Genomic DNA, 13,512 nt, shown 5'->3' on the forward strand with positions numbered 1-13,512 from the left:
TGCACTTTTAATTGGATCAATTTCCTCTCAATTACATAATCTTTTTGAAAATCGGATGCGATTTCATAATCAGAACATGGTGCTTTCTCCAGGTGAAAAGCACAAGACAAGTTCAACATCACTTTAATTACCTCTTTACCTATCCTTTGGCAGCTATCACAACAGAAGCCCAAAACACAACACTGCTACTATAAAAACAATTTTGAGTAGCTTAGCTTAGCAAATTGTGTTTCCATGAAAGCAAGGGAATAACTCTTTGGTTTGCCATCACCCCTGTACCTAAAGAGCAACGTATGTTGCTTAGTAAACACCAAAGCATGAGGAACCTTGTCACAGATTCTCTCACCCACTTCTTAAAAGCACAGACTATCTTCCTTTTTTGAACTGTAATTATAAAGATAAAACAAATAGCAGAGGCTCAGCTTAGAACAGGGTGTTGGTGACTCGAAACCTTGGGGGATGATTCTATACACCTGTGTGTGAGAGTAGGATCTGGACTGTCTTTACATAATGGTGCTTTTGGATGAATTTTCACCTGGACAGATAGATACGTGTGCTCTCAAAGAATGCAGTGTCAGATCAGGAAGTAAAACGTGGTGCATATCATCCTTCTCCTCATCTCCCAAATCCCATATCTAATTAAAAGACATGAAAACCAGTGATGAAGAAAACAGTTATCAATTATTTAATGCTTGATAGAGGAATGGAAATAAATCCCAAAATCAAACAGTACGCACTCACTTCAGGAAAATACAGAATAACGACCCAACAGTTTTGTCGTCTGTTTTAGTAATGAAAATGAGACGTGTCCACCTCCCCACTTTGTTGGCCCTGGCCTATGCTGTACAATTCCTCAGACAACTCTTAGCACAGGCCAGTGAAGAGAGGTAGTGTGAAAAATGATGAGCCCTAGAGGTATCCAGTTTGCTGGCTATATTAGCGTTTGTTTGCTTATTCCCATCTTCCTATGCTTTGGCATACTGCCAATCCACATATGCTTCTTTAAAATGCAAGCGATTTCCAGGTTGAAGTCTTCAACACCAGCCATCTAGGGTCAATACATTCTCTGTAACATCTGCAATGGGAGACCAATCCAAGATGGCACAGATCCTCCAGCCGAGAGTTACTGCATCCTAAAGGGACTGTATATTCCCTTTGGTGGCACTAGATGAAAGAGCTTTCAAACTGGTAAAGTTCGTCAGACCTGAGACATCATGCTACAGGAACATGATGTTGGAAACATCACTGAAAGGTAGAGCAGATCCTACTGCAGCATGCACACTGAATGCAACCAGAGTTGAAGAGAAAGTATCACAAATGAAGCCCATTAACAATGGACCAAGGACATCAAAGCCAAAAGGGAGAAATCAACAAGGATTTAATAAAGGGACAAATTTCAAATACAGGGCAAAAGGCTAAACTGGCTCTCTCTACTGAAGACTGGGAAGTGCCTAATGTCTAGTCAAACTTCAGCTAACACTATCGTATGTCCTATTTGGGCAGTGTATATGTTAAAGCTCTAAATTTAGATGGGAGGTAGGGTGGAGAAATAACATATAAAAATCACTAAAAGACTGAGTTTCTAAAATTCTAGGACTACCCAGCTGGAATTAGGACATAGCCCAAGTCTACTCTATAGTACCACCAACAACCAAGGACTAAGGGAAGGGAAGCTGGCTGGGGAACAGAAGAAACCGGCATTTCTCATCCCCTAAGGGGTGGAATATCTTCTCAGATGGTAGGTGTAGATCTTGATGCAATGATCCCAACAGTCCAAGACCAGCAGCTGACCCTTAGGAGTAAGGGCAATGCCCACTGGACAGGTGAGCCCCTCTCGAATAAGGACACTATGGCCCCCGCCCTTAGGAAAATGGAGAATTTCCTTGCGACTACTATCGGCCACTATGAGATCACCACGAGCATCCACACACATGCCAGCAATGCAACGGAAATCCTCGTTCTCCGAGAAGAAGTGGCTAATCTGGCGACCCAACTGCCCATCAGGGCCCACAGAGCCAATGGAGAAGCCACCCTCCAGGTGGTGCTCATTCTGCCGATTCTCCAGATTGAGGCCCAAGCCCTGGGTGAAGTAGACGGTGCCCTCAGCATCACAGGTGACAAACTTGGGCCTCACAGCACTGCAGAGGCAGCTGTATTTGACCACCCCTGCTCCTCGGTCAACAGTGAAACACCAAAGCTTTCCACCTTCCACATCAGTTACTACAAACTGGCCAGATGGCAGGGCTGTGATGCCCCATGGTTTGCTCAGCTGGCTCCTGTGACAGGCCACGCAATGGCCATCCAACGTATATACCTTGAGGGAGTTATCGTAGCTGTCAGTCACACCAATCAGCCCATGGCAGTTCATGGCCACTGAGAGAGGAGTGAGATTGGGCAAATCAGCTCCAAGGAAGCTCAGCACAAAGCTGTCAATGCCACTGGGGCTGCGGCGGATCTCCTTCAAAAAGCCTTTGCGGGTGAAGACTTGTATACGGTAGTTGCCACGGTCAGCAACCAGCACCTCGCCTTGGCTGGTCACGTAGAGACTGACTGGGAGATTGAACATGCCTGGAGTGCTGCCTTTGGCCCCCATCTTCTTGAGAAAGAGGCACTGCTGGATATTAGAGGCTGCCTCAGGACCCCGCTGTTTAGCGGGTGAGGCCCTGGGGCTGGCAACCACTTCCTCGGGGCTCATGTCCATCTCTCTAAATGTTACAGAGGTCGAGGCGGCAGAGGCCGCAGCCTCCATGGCCCAGGAATCTTCCATATTAACTGTTCGGGGCTTCTTAACAGCCTGCCCAATTTGGAGGGGGCCAACGTGACCTACCTTAAGGAGCTCCACATCTTGCAGGGTGAGCTCCCGGGGCAAGCTAGCCGTGAGCTCTGGCTCCTCCTCATCAGCTGTCTCCTCCAGTAATGCCACGTCTGCCTGCTTGATCTTGGCCAGGAAGTAGTCACAGCGAGACACAGCCTGCACCTCTGCAATGTTAAGCAGGTAACTCTGCTCCTCTATCACTTGACTATTGCACTTCTCAGCTTCAGCCAAAGAGCCTGTGAAGAACTTCCGAGAGCGAGCCAGCTCGTCCTGGATCCTGCGCTCCTCCTGCCCATACTCCTGGAGAACTGCTTTATACCTTGCCTGAAGGTCCTTGGAGACACCTTCCAAGGCTACCTTGCGCCGCTGCAGCTCCCCTATAAGCTCCCGCAGACGAGTCAACTTCTCTCCAAAGTCCCGACGCCGCTCCTCAGCTGCTTCTTTGACAGGGAGTGTACAGTGGCCAGGAGGCTGGTGGTCCGCCTCCCGGCAAGGCTCACACAACACCAAGCCACAGCTCTGGCAGAACTGCCGGGGCAGACGTCGCCCACAGGACCGGCACATGAGCAGCCCCACGGCCTCGCTGAGCCCAGCTGTGTCAATGATCTTCAGAACTGTCAGGTTGTCTGTCAGCTGGGTCAGGCTGGTTATGCGAGTAATCTTGCTACAAAAGGGACAGCGGACACCATTGATACTACTGGCCAATAGCTTCTCCAGGCACTGGCGGCAGATGGTATGGCCACAGTGCAGCAGCTTGGGCCGCAGCTGCTCTTCTGTGAAGGACTCCATGCAGATAGGGCATTCCAGCACTTCCCGGAGGGCGTCTAGGTTCAGGTGAGAAGCTGCTGCTGCAGCCATTGCTCTTCCTTTGAAGGGTCCTATTAGCACAGCCCAGAACTGAACAGCTCAGTATTCATGCCCCAGAGGGTCAAATTCCTGCTAAAGAGAAAAAAAAATTTATTCATTTTCCACGGCCTATATAATTTAATTCACTTAAAAAACATTTAGAGAATAGCTATGATCACTCATTCAGTCATTCATTTATTTAACAACTATTTTATTGAGGTTACTATGTGTCAGCTGATGGTGACACACAGGGAAACAAAATAGACAAAGCACTGCATAGAGGATAATTGAGGTTCTGGAGTTTGAGACACTTACTTAGTTGTGTGACCTTAAGGAAGTAACTCAAACCTCCTAAAGCTGTTTCCTCCTCACTCATCTGTAAAATAGAAATAATAATGCTGTCTATCTTACATGGTTATTATAAGGGTTAAATAACAGGATAAATAAGATGTACTCAGAACAGCACCTGGCAAGTAGTATATTGGTAATAAACGCTAATGATTATTTTCATATTTTGTGAAGTTTCCAATTCATAATTTATACTAGGAGAAAAGCACATAAAAATTACCTGCAGTAAAAGGAAGAAGTATAACATGGAGATCCACACGATATTCTGCACTGTGTAGGATTCTACCTAGAGGAATTGGGGAAGGCTTCCCAGAAGCAGTGTTACTCCTAAGATATGTCTTGAAAGAAATGAGGCAATGAGGGATAAAGATATTTTAAGCAAAGAAAATTGTGTGAGCAAAAGCCTGGAGACTTTTTTATGATGCCACAGAGTTTACTGTGTCATGTTTGGGGGCCTAGCAATCATCTAGAGGAACAGGGAACGATAATGATTAGCTTTAGGTGATCTGCAAAACGTTAGATCAGAAAATATGTATTTTCCATTCAACCATCCTCCTACTTCCTCACCTATCCACCCATCTAAGTCTAGTATCATGTACTATACTAGATACTAGGAGGTTTTCAGGATACAGATCCTGCCCTTCAGATTCTCAAACTTTAGGAAAGGAGACAAGACGTGTAGGTAAATAATAATCAAGGCCGGAAGTAGTATCATAAATGAAACATAAACTAAGTTTGATGGAGGTTGAGATGGAGTCATTCTAATTTAAAAGAATACAATTTTCAGAGGGCCATTTGATACTGGCCTGGAAAAATGCATAGATGTGGAGACAGAGGAAAGGAGTACCAGGCAAAGGAACAGCCTCAGCAAAAGTTAGGAAGCAAGGGAAAGGACAAGAAGTTTTGTGTATTGGAAAGAAAACAGAGGACACTTAGCCTCCGTGTGTTTTATTTTCGTCATCTGTAAAATGGAAATAATACTGTATTTGCAGCCTTATGGTAAGAACTGCATGAGATAATACATATGTTTTATAGAACACTAACATTTGGCTCTGCACCAAAAAAGTCTTAAATGAATTTTAGTTCTCTTTTTTCTTATCCTTATATTAAAAATGTGGGAGAATATAGGGAGAACACAGTAACAGGTTTGGAAAAGTAAATTGGAGAATGATTATAAAAGATCTTCAGAGCCAAAATGAAACTTTTGTGCTTCATTTTCAAGGGCATGGTGTGGCGGTGAATGTTTTTGGAGTGGGGAACTGATATGATCAAAGCTGGAATGGACTGGGGAAACAAATCAGAGAAACTAGTTTGGAAGCTACAGCAAAATAGCCTGAGAGAGGTAATGGGGAGTCTGAACTAGGGAGCAGGTGATAAAAATGGAAAGATGATGCATCTGAGCAACAGTGCAGAGGTATAATAGGTAAAATTTGAAAGCTGAGTGGATTACGGTGGGATAGTGGCAAAGAGCTAAAAGAGCCAAAGGCTCAAGCCCAGATGACTTAAAAAAATAGTAGTGCCTTATCGAGACAGTTTATTCCTGGCTTAGAGTACCCTCTGCTTCACCCCAGTACATGTTATGAACACTCCCACCCTTCTTGATACACATATGCTCATGAAATAGACCCAGGGAGATCTCAGTGCTCTGTGGTTTTATGTCATCGTTAGAATGAACGGGTCTAGCAAGGTGAGGCACTTGGATAAATTCAGCCTTTCTTAAATGCAAACCCTACAGCTGCACCTGTCCAGTCTCGTGATCTGCAGATGGTCAACCATCAAGGAGGGAGGAGGAAGTGGAGGGCAAGTTAGCTTGGTTTTAAGGGCAATGCAGCTAGCTCAGGAAAGCTTTGCACAGGACATCAACTCTTCCTCCAGGCATACAGAAGAAGGCGAGTCAATGTACAGATGTATTACAAAAAATTTCCACCATATTTAGCTTTGAAATGCAATCTGACAAATATTCAGCAGCGAGACATGTACGATCTATATGAACTCAATCCTACCTCCCTGAAGTCCCACGTCCTTTTTACTGCAAGGGAAACAGAGTGCATCTAGTGCCTACTGTGTGCTAGACACCATGACAGATGCTTCATATGCTTAATCTCATTTAATCCTCTTGATGACACTATGAAGTAGGTAATATTTTTATTATCCTATTTTATAGACGAGGAAACTAAAGCTCAGAAAAACTGGCTCAAGGTCACGCAGCTCAAACATGGTTGAACCATGCAGTACAGATATTTTTTCTCTGTTAACCCAACATTACTTCAAGCTACTCTTTTTTACTGTCTTATAACAATTATTAACAAGTATTCTCTAGACCATGCTCTGGGAAATGTTGCCTTATAGCATATAAATTTTCTCCATAAGGAAGAAGGAACAATAATATAGTTATGAGATTCTGCTGCTATAGAGTGGGTTAGATGGATTTATAGCTGAGTGGCCCACTCCCACACACCAGCCTTGCAACCCATTATGACTCAAATCCATGCCTCAACAAAATAACAAATTACCGCATATCATGAGCCTATAAGGTGCCATGTGTATATATTAATACGAAACTGTGAATGCTGAATTCTTAAACGTCACAAGTCCAGGGGCAAATAGTATAGACACACTGACAGAAACCTCAATCATCCATGCAACCTTTCTCAATTCTAAACCAATAGCTTCAGTTCTCTCTTCTATCATCTGGGACAACAGCCTGAGGGCAACATTTGGTGTCTGGGTCCAGAGCATGTTACCTTACAATGTACAAGGACATCTGTGTTCTTCCTAGAGCTGGCACTGCAGATCAGCTAATTAAACAAGTCTGCCAACTTGTAAAAATACCAGCAAATTCTTTCCCCAGTTTTCTGGAATATCATACCACCTTCTTCAATTAAAAAGCTTCCTGCCTCTCTGTCTAAGCCATCAGCTTGAAGAAATGAATTTACTATGCCAACATCCATACCCCAACTTAACTCAGCTGACTGTAGCTTCACCAGGCTCTCTGAGGATATCAGGAAGTTCCTGCCCTGAAGTTGCCATGTTTTTCCAGGAAAACATGAGTTCTCATCACTGAAGCATCGGACATAGAGATAGCCTCAGACTTGGAAAAAGCCAGAACCACTTTTCCCATTTCCATGGGTTGAAAACGCTGCTTTCTGAAGGATCCTAGCCTGAAATGGGGCTAAGAGAGAGACAGATACAGCCTCCAGAAGGGCACATTTGGTCATTATTGTTAATATGGAGAATGACTCAAATGGAAGGTCAAATTGACCTCGGTTTCCCTGAAATATTACACAGGTAAAAGAAATCATATTATGATCCCAAGTCTTTAAGTAACCTCCCATTTTCTGCCAGCTGTAAAATCTGAGACCAACAAGAATGAGTCCCCAACATGCTATTTATGATTTTGGCTCTGTCTGTGATCTTTTGAACGTGTTTCCTGTTGTACACTTTGTACCATCAGTTCTTTCCCTCCCACCTCATCTCACTTCAGCTTACACCCTTCCCTCACCCCTTTGATCTAATGATTAATATTGCACATCCCATAATGAGACTAGCACATCTCCTCAGCTCCACATGAGACTCTACCCCTTAAGCTGTGTCTGCTCTGGCTGCCCTAAAACTCAGAAAAATTATATAATTATATCTTAGCCTGATCTGGCCTCTTCTGGCACCACTGGGTTTTCCCTAGTCCGTGAAATAAGTAACCAACGCTGTAGAAAAAAACAAAAAAATGAACAAAACAAAATAAAAAAGGCAATTCATGAAACAAATCTTTACTGAGCATCTGGTATGAGTTGGCCCTATGAAAGGCACTGCAGATACAATTTTGAGCAAAAACATGCACGAACAGAGCTTTCACCTAAAAACTAGAAAACATGTAAAATACTACTGCATTTCCTTTCACAAGACTTAAAGGTCCATCCTACTACTGACATACTCCACTGGTTTGACTGTTTTTTTTTTTTTTTTTGCAAAATTTATCACATTTTCTTTCATGTCAGCTTTCTAAACTGTATTTATTCCTCATACATTTTAACAGAATGCAAATCAAGTACATAACTATCTCCGTGTCACCAAAGGCCACTCGCTAGCAGAACTGATTTTTAGGAAGTCAGTGATGTCACTACCTGACATTCACTCAGTCCTGTATGTGGGAGAAGATTCTAATAAGGTTTAGATTACTCAGGGCATTTAAGGCACTTGCAGACAGCTAAGATAAACTCAACAAGTAGGGGCTTACAGGGAGAAACAGGCATGCTCCCAAAGTTGTACCAGTGTGGGACACATAAAACAACTCAGAAGGAAGTATGTTTGTGGAAAAGGAAACATTAGCTAAACTATGTCAAAGGCATAGGGTTTGCTGGAAAAAATGCTTGCCTGTTGTCTGTCTTCCTCTAAAACTGCAGGACCTAGAACGTGTCCCTTGCATCTTCCGCAAACATTTGGGTAATACCTATGCTGCCAATATGATGACTCAAAGAACACACGCCAACAGAAAAATCAACAGCCTTTTCTCAGGGGACCTCCAACTCATCTCAACCCACTCAACTCTCTTTCAGTCCCTTTCTCTGCAAATAACATATGTTCATTTAATTATGAGATTTTGATTAAAGGACCAGGAAGGAGATCCTGGGAAAGGAACAAAAGGGGATGAGAATTTTGGGGAGACGTGCATAACCCACTTAGGATCATCAAAATCTGGTAAAGTAACACTCAATTTCCTTCCAGCATTGCCTTCCTCTCCTAACTGCTACCTCTGATAAAGCAACTACTATTTATTGTCAGGCACCTTTATGCAGTATGTCTTATTTTCATAATAACCATGTGAAATATGCGTTATTCCTTTTTAAAAATCAGGAAACCAATGCTGAGAGAAAGTAACCTGTCCAAAGTCTCAAAGCTAAGAAGTACTAGAACAGGGATTCAAATCCCAGTGACAACTCCCAGCCATAAAACCACACTGATGTAAAAGATGTGTTATAGTTCCCTGGGTTGAGGAAGAATCAGCTGAGAGGTCGGTAAAGGCATCTAGGAATAATTTTTAAATTTGATTGTTCCATCAGAAAGACATAGTGGAGGGAGTGTCACAAAGGCAGCACATCAGTGTGCATGGACAATGATCTACTTCAAGGGCCTTATAAACTTTTGGCTTCCAGCCACTCTCCAGACACAGGCATAGGCTCTTAAGTGTTGGAAAAGCCCTTCCAATAAAACTAGCATAATATATCACAGGAGTCAGACAGAACTGGGTTTGCATCCCTGCTTTGCCACTTGCTATGTAGCCTTGGATAAGTCATTTAACCTATTGGTTTTCTTATCGGTAAAATAGGGAATAACACCTAGATTGTAGGCAGGCTTGAGATAATGCACATAATAAGCACTCAATAAATGGTAGTTAACTGCATTTTTAATAGACTGAGGCTGACAGGACAAGTGCTTGTCCAAGGTCACATAATAAATTTGCAGCAGAGTAAGGAGTTTGGACTTCAAGCCTCTGATTCCCAGGCTGACTTAATTTCGATCACATTTTCCTTAGGGATGGGCCTAGATATTCCAGCTAAGTCTGTTTGCCCTCAGATACAATCCAGCTTTGTTTCTGAACTGGGTTCAGCAATGCTGTAGCTAGTCTTGGAGCTGACAGAGCCAATTCTACTATTCTGTCCCAGGGAAAAGAAACCCGAAAGAGATTAGGCAGCACAGTAGTTAATCTCCTTCAGAGCATGATTGCTTTCTGCCTCAGTCCCTGCTGTGAGGTGTTTTTTCAAGCTAATGGCCTCTATACTTCACCCCAAACCCCCTGCACCTCAACCTGCCTGCTGACCTCAAGTTCCTCCCCTTATCTACCCATTGGTCCTGGCCTAAGAGCAAACCAAGCACAAAGTCCAGGGCTCCTTCTGACCTAATCAGAGATTCACCCCCCCCTTCCCCCGCTTTAGAGTTTAATCTAATGGTGATACTCACTGGACAATCCTCCTCTTCATTAGAGGGGAATGGGCTGAGAAAATAAGACTAAACAGGCCCCAGCAAGGAAGAAACAAGCAAAGAGGGAATATACAGTTACAGAGATCTGAGTATGAGCTTAACTCTGCCATTCCTAGCTATGGAACTTCCTAAGCCTTAGTTTCCTCATGTGTAAAACCAGATTACTATATCCCTACTTAGACCTTGCTTAGAAGGGCAGTTATGAAAACTGAACACAAAAGTACATATAAAACGAAAAATTACGAAATTTTGAGCACTTACTATGTGCCAGACACTAGGCACCCCGATTTACTTCACTAAATCCTCACAATAATCCTATGATGTAGGTTCTATTATTATAACCCCATTTTACAGATGAAGAGCCAAGGCACTTGGTTAAGTAACTCATTCAAGACCACAACGTCAGGAAGAGATAGACTCAGGATTTGAACCCAGGATATCTGACTCTAGGGCAAGGTATCTCAACTTTGGCACTACTGACACTTTAGGCCAGATAATTCTTTGTTGTGGGGACTATCCCATGCACCGAAAGATGCTTAACAGCATCCCTGGTGTCTACCCACTAGACGCCAGTAGCACCCCCCACCCCAATTGTGACAACCAAAAATGTCTCCAGACATTGCCAAAGGCCCCCTATTTAAGAACTACTGCTTTAGAGGCTGGCACAGAACTAAATGCACAATACACAAGAGCCCCCTTTCTTTTTGTCTCTCTCCCAGCCCAAACACCTCATTCACAGAGCCATTGCCTCTGCAAGCTGTAATGCACCTATAGGATTAATTCTGACTTGAGATAATGTTCCTCTCATTCCTCTGGTGGTCTCATACTATCTGCTGTCACAGCTGGGGGGATACAAGAAAAAGAGGCTTAAGGCAGATGCCCTTGAATAGTTTCTGCTTCATCCTCCCTATGCTCATTCTCTTCTTCCCCAAAGCACTTTCAGCAGGAGGTGGGCAGGGGGTGGTCAGAGTGGAGTTAGTGGCAGTACCATGCATGCCTGCCTCATGATAAGAGATCTTTGGTTAGTAAGTGAGGAAGATTCTGCCCCCTCACAGGGATCGCCATACTCCTTCAGGATCTTGAGGCCGGCACGGTGGCTCACGCCTGTAATCCTAGCACTCTGGGAGGCAGAGGCGGGTGGATTGCTCAAGGTCAGGAGTTCGAGACCAGCCTGAGCAAGAGTGAGACCCCCGTCTCTACTAAAAAATAGAAAGAAATGATCTGGACAACTAAAAATATATATATATATATAAATTAGCCGGGCATGGTGGCACATGCCTGTAGTCCCAGCTACTTGGGAGGCTGAGGCAGGAGGATCACTTGAGCTCAGGAGTTTGAGGTTGCTGTGAGCTAGGCTGATGCCACGACACTCTACTCAGGGCAACAGAGCAAGATTCTGTCTCAAGAAGAAAAAAAAAGGATCTTGGAAGACTTATCAATTTGTTCCTGGACCCCTAAACTCTGCTAAACTATATAGATACATTTATATTTTCATACATTACTTTGAGGTCCTTGGGTCCCCAGAACTCCCTCTGCTTCCCATGCAGAGACTTCAGGAAAATTTCTTTAGCATCCCAAGACATCAACTCACAAATCTACTCGGAATACAGTTAGCTCAGTTAGGACATCGCCACCTCACCATTCAGTCCTCTCCAAACCCTGTTCCCAACCCTCTTACAATACAGAATTCCAACCTCTTGTGCTCTCTATTGGAATCCTCACCAATTCTTTGTTCATGTGCCCCAAACCCCTCTGACATAGATCCTTTAATCTCTGTTTCCGAATTTCTGCAGCATTCAGCCCTGCATTCCAGTTCAACACCCAAGTCCCACATCTCAGATTTCTGCTCTCCCTCAATCTGACCCCCATCTCCTTCATTCCATCAGCCACTGTGTCACCCTCAGACCCTACTCCTCCCTCTTTTACCCACCCCATGTGATGTGTTGCTTTCAAACCTTAGCCAGGTCCCTTCTTTTTACTAACAAGATACTGCTTCCCACTGATTCCCCTAAAAACTCACCCCTACCCCTCAATCGTATCCTGCTTCCAGTGGGGAAAATCCTTTTTCATTAGCAATCGGGATCGCCCTAGATCTTGCTCCGTCTCATCTCAGATCTTGTCCCCTGCCAGATGCCTAGTGCCCCCAGATTCTCTCAAATCTCACCAGGCCCTCCCAATTCCTTCAGATTTCTGAAATTTTGCACCCAGATCCCTCCAGGGCCTTCAGGTTCCCTCCCATCTCCCAGATGCTGCACCCCGTCCCTACTCGGGGCCCCCGCATTACCTCATACCTCCCGAGACGGAGATGCTGCAACCGCAAATCTTCTCTGAGCCCCTCGCTCCCCTCCCCCAGTTGAAGCTGCTCAGCCCCATCGAATCCCTCCCGAGCCTGCCCCTCACAGCCCCACCCCCACCCCGGTCCTGCCCCTCAGATCCGGTCCCCAGACCCTGCCGTTCGGGCATGGGCCGGCCGCTGCACGCCAGCACGGCCTTCCGCCCCGCTGCTCCGCCACCGCCCGCGACTCTAGCCACGGTCCCTCGTCCCCAACCCTCCTTCCCGCCCCCTACCTGACCGCCCGCGGCTCCGACGCGTCCAACGCTGCCAGCCCACCCGCCCGCCGTTCTCTGCGCACGCGCCTCTGCGTCGCCCGCAGCCGGGAGCCAATTCGCGGAGCCACCTGTCCGTCACTACGCCCCGCCCCCTAGCATGCTGGGGCTTGTAGTCTAGCGGACCCGAGCGCTCCGGGCCCAGCGGCCCAGGGAGGTTGAGCTTTCAGCGAAGAACTGGGAACATGAGCAACACGTGATCCAGCTTTCTGTCACCTTTGTATAGATGAAGAAACGGAGGCCCCAGGGCGAAAGGGGCCTGCCTAAGTTCACTCAATGAGTCAGGAGTTAAACCAGAACTCGTGTCTGACTCCAGTGTGTACGTCTTAACTCCTTCACTGAAACGTGACCTCAGGGAGTGGTGCTTGTCAAAGCCTTGGCACCTTGCAGAAAGGCCTCTCTGAACCTCAGCTTTCCCGTCTGAGGAATGGACCAAGGGAAGAATAAGACTTCCATTCTGGAACAAGCACAGAACCGGGATTCCCTTTGAAGGGGGACAGTGCCTCGGGCCTGAACAAATCGCTCTGGTGAAGCAATGTTTCGCCTACTCAGCTGGGAGGCCAACAGCAAAGGTAGAGGAGGGAATACACTCTGCAGCCCCTGTCCCCGCAGACGGAAGCCACCCAGGAACCCAAATGCAAGTCCAGCTTCAGGGAGTTGGGGGTGGGGTGGGTGAGAGGAGCCTTACCCGGTGGGTTGGAGGGGCTCTGTCCTATTGGCTGGCCATGACCTCAGTCTCCGGGGTAGTTTGGGGTCAGTTACCTGCTTCTGAAGGTATATGGTATAGCTTAGGAGCACAAAGCACAAAGGAGTTTGAAGTAAGGTGGGCTTGCATTTAACATTCCACTTAGCCGTATGACCCCGCACAATAATAAAACAACAAACAAAACCAATAACAAAACTAACATCTTTGAGCACTT

General features: G+C 45.4%; 2 protein-coding genes across 5 annotated transcripts in view; one reads left to right on the forward strand and one right to left on the reverse strand.

Moving 5' to 3' along the window:
• Positions 1-13,512, forward strand: part of ASTN2 (astrotactin 2) — an 893,996-nt gene that overhangs the window by 671,960 nt on the left and 208,524 nt on the right. The window lies entirely within an intron of this gene.
• On the reverse strand, positions 110-12,623 carry LOC105826437 (E3 ubiquitin-protein ligase TRIM32). 2 transcript variants are annotated; one of them, XM_012664421.1, is made up of 2 exons: positions 12,554-12,623; positions 110-3,751 (listed from the first exon to the last, which is right to left on the reverse strand). In XM_012664421.1, exon 2 carries the CDS (start codon positions 3,671-3,673, stop codon positions 1,712-1,714), a length of 1,962 nt encoding a protein of 653 aa, XP_012519875.1. In that variant the 5' UTR covers positions 3,674-3,751; positions 12,554-12,623; the 3' UTR covers positions 110-1,711. The 2 variants fall into 2 exon arrangements, with proteins under 2 accessions (XP_012519875.1, XP_012519874.1); XM_012664420.1 differs by having other exon boundaries at positions 110-3,754.

The sequence above is a fragment of the Propithecus coquereli genome, unplaced genomic scaffold (assembly GCF_000956105.1).
Source record: "Propithecus coquereli isolate 6110/MARCELLA unplaced genomic scaffold, Pcoq_1.0 Scaffold89, whole genome shotgun sequence".
NCBI lineage: Eukaryota > Metazoa > Chordata > Mammalia > Primates > Indriidae > Propithecus > Propithecus coquereli.

Bases quoted from the DNA above. Each gene is read 5' to 3' on its own strand.
- LOC105826437 (XM_012664421.1), bottom strand. From the start codon at position 3,673: ATGGCTGCAGCAGCAGCTTCTCACCTGAACCTAGACGCCCTCCGGGAA.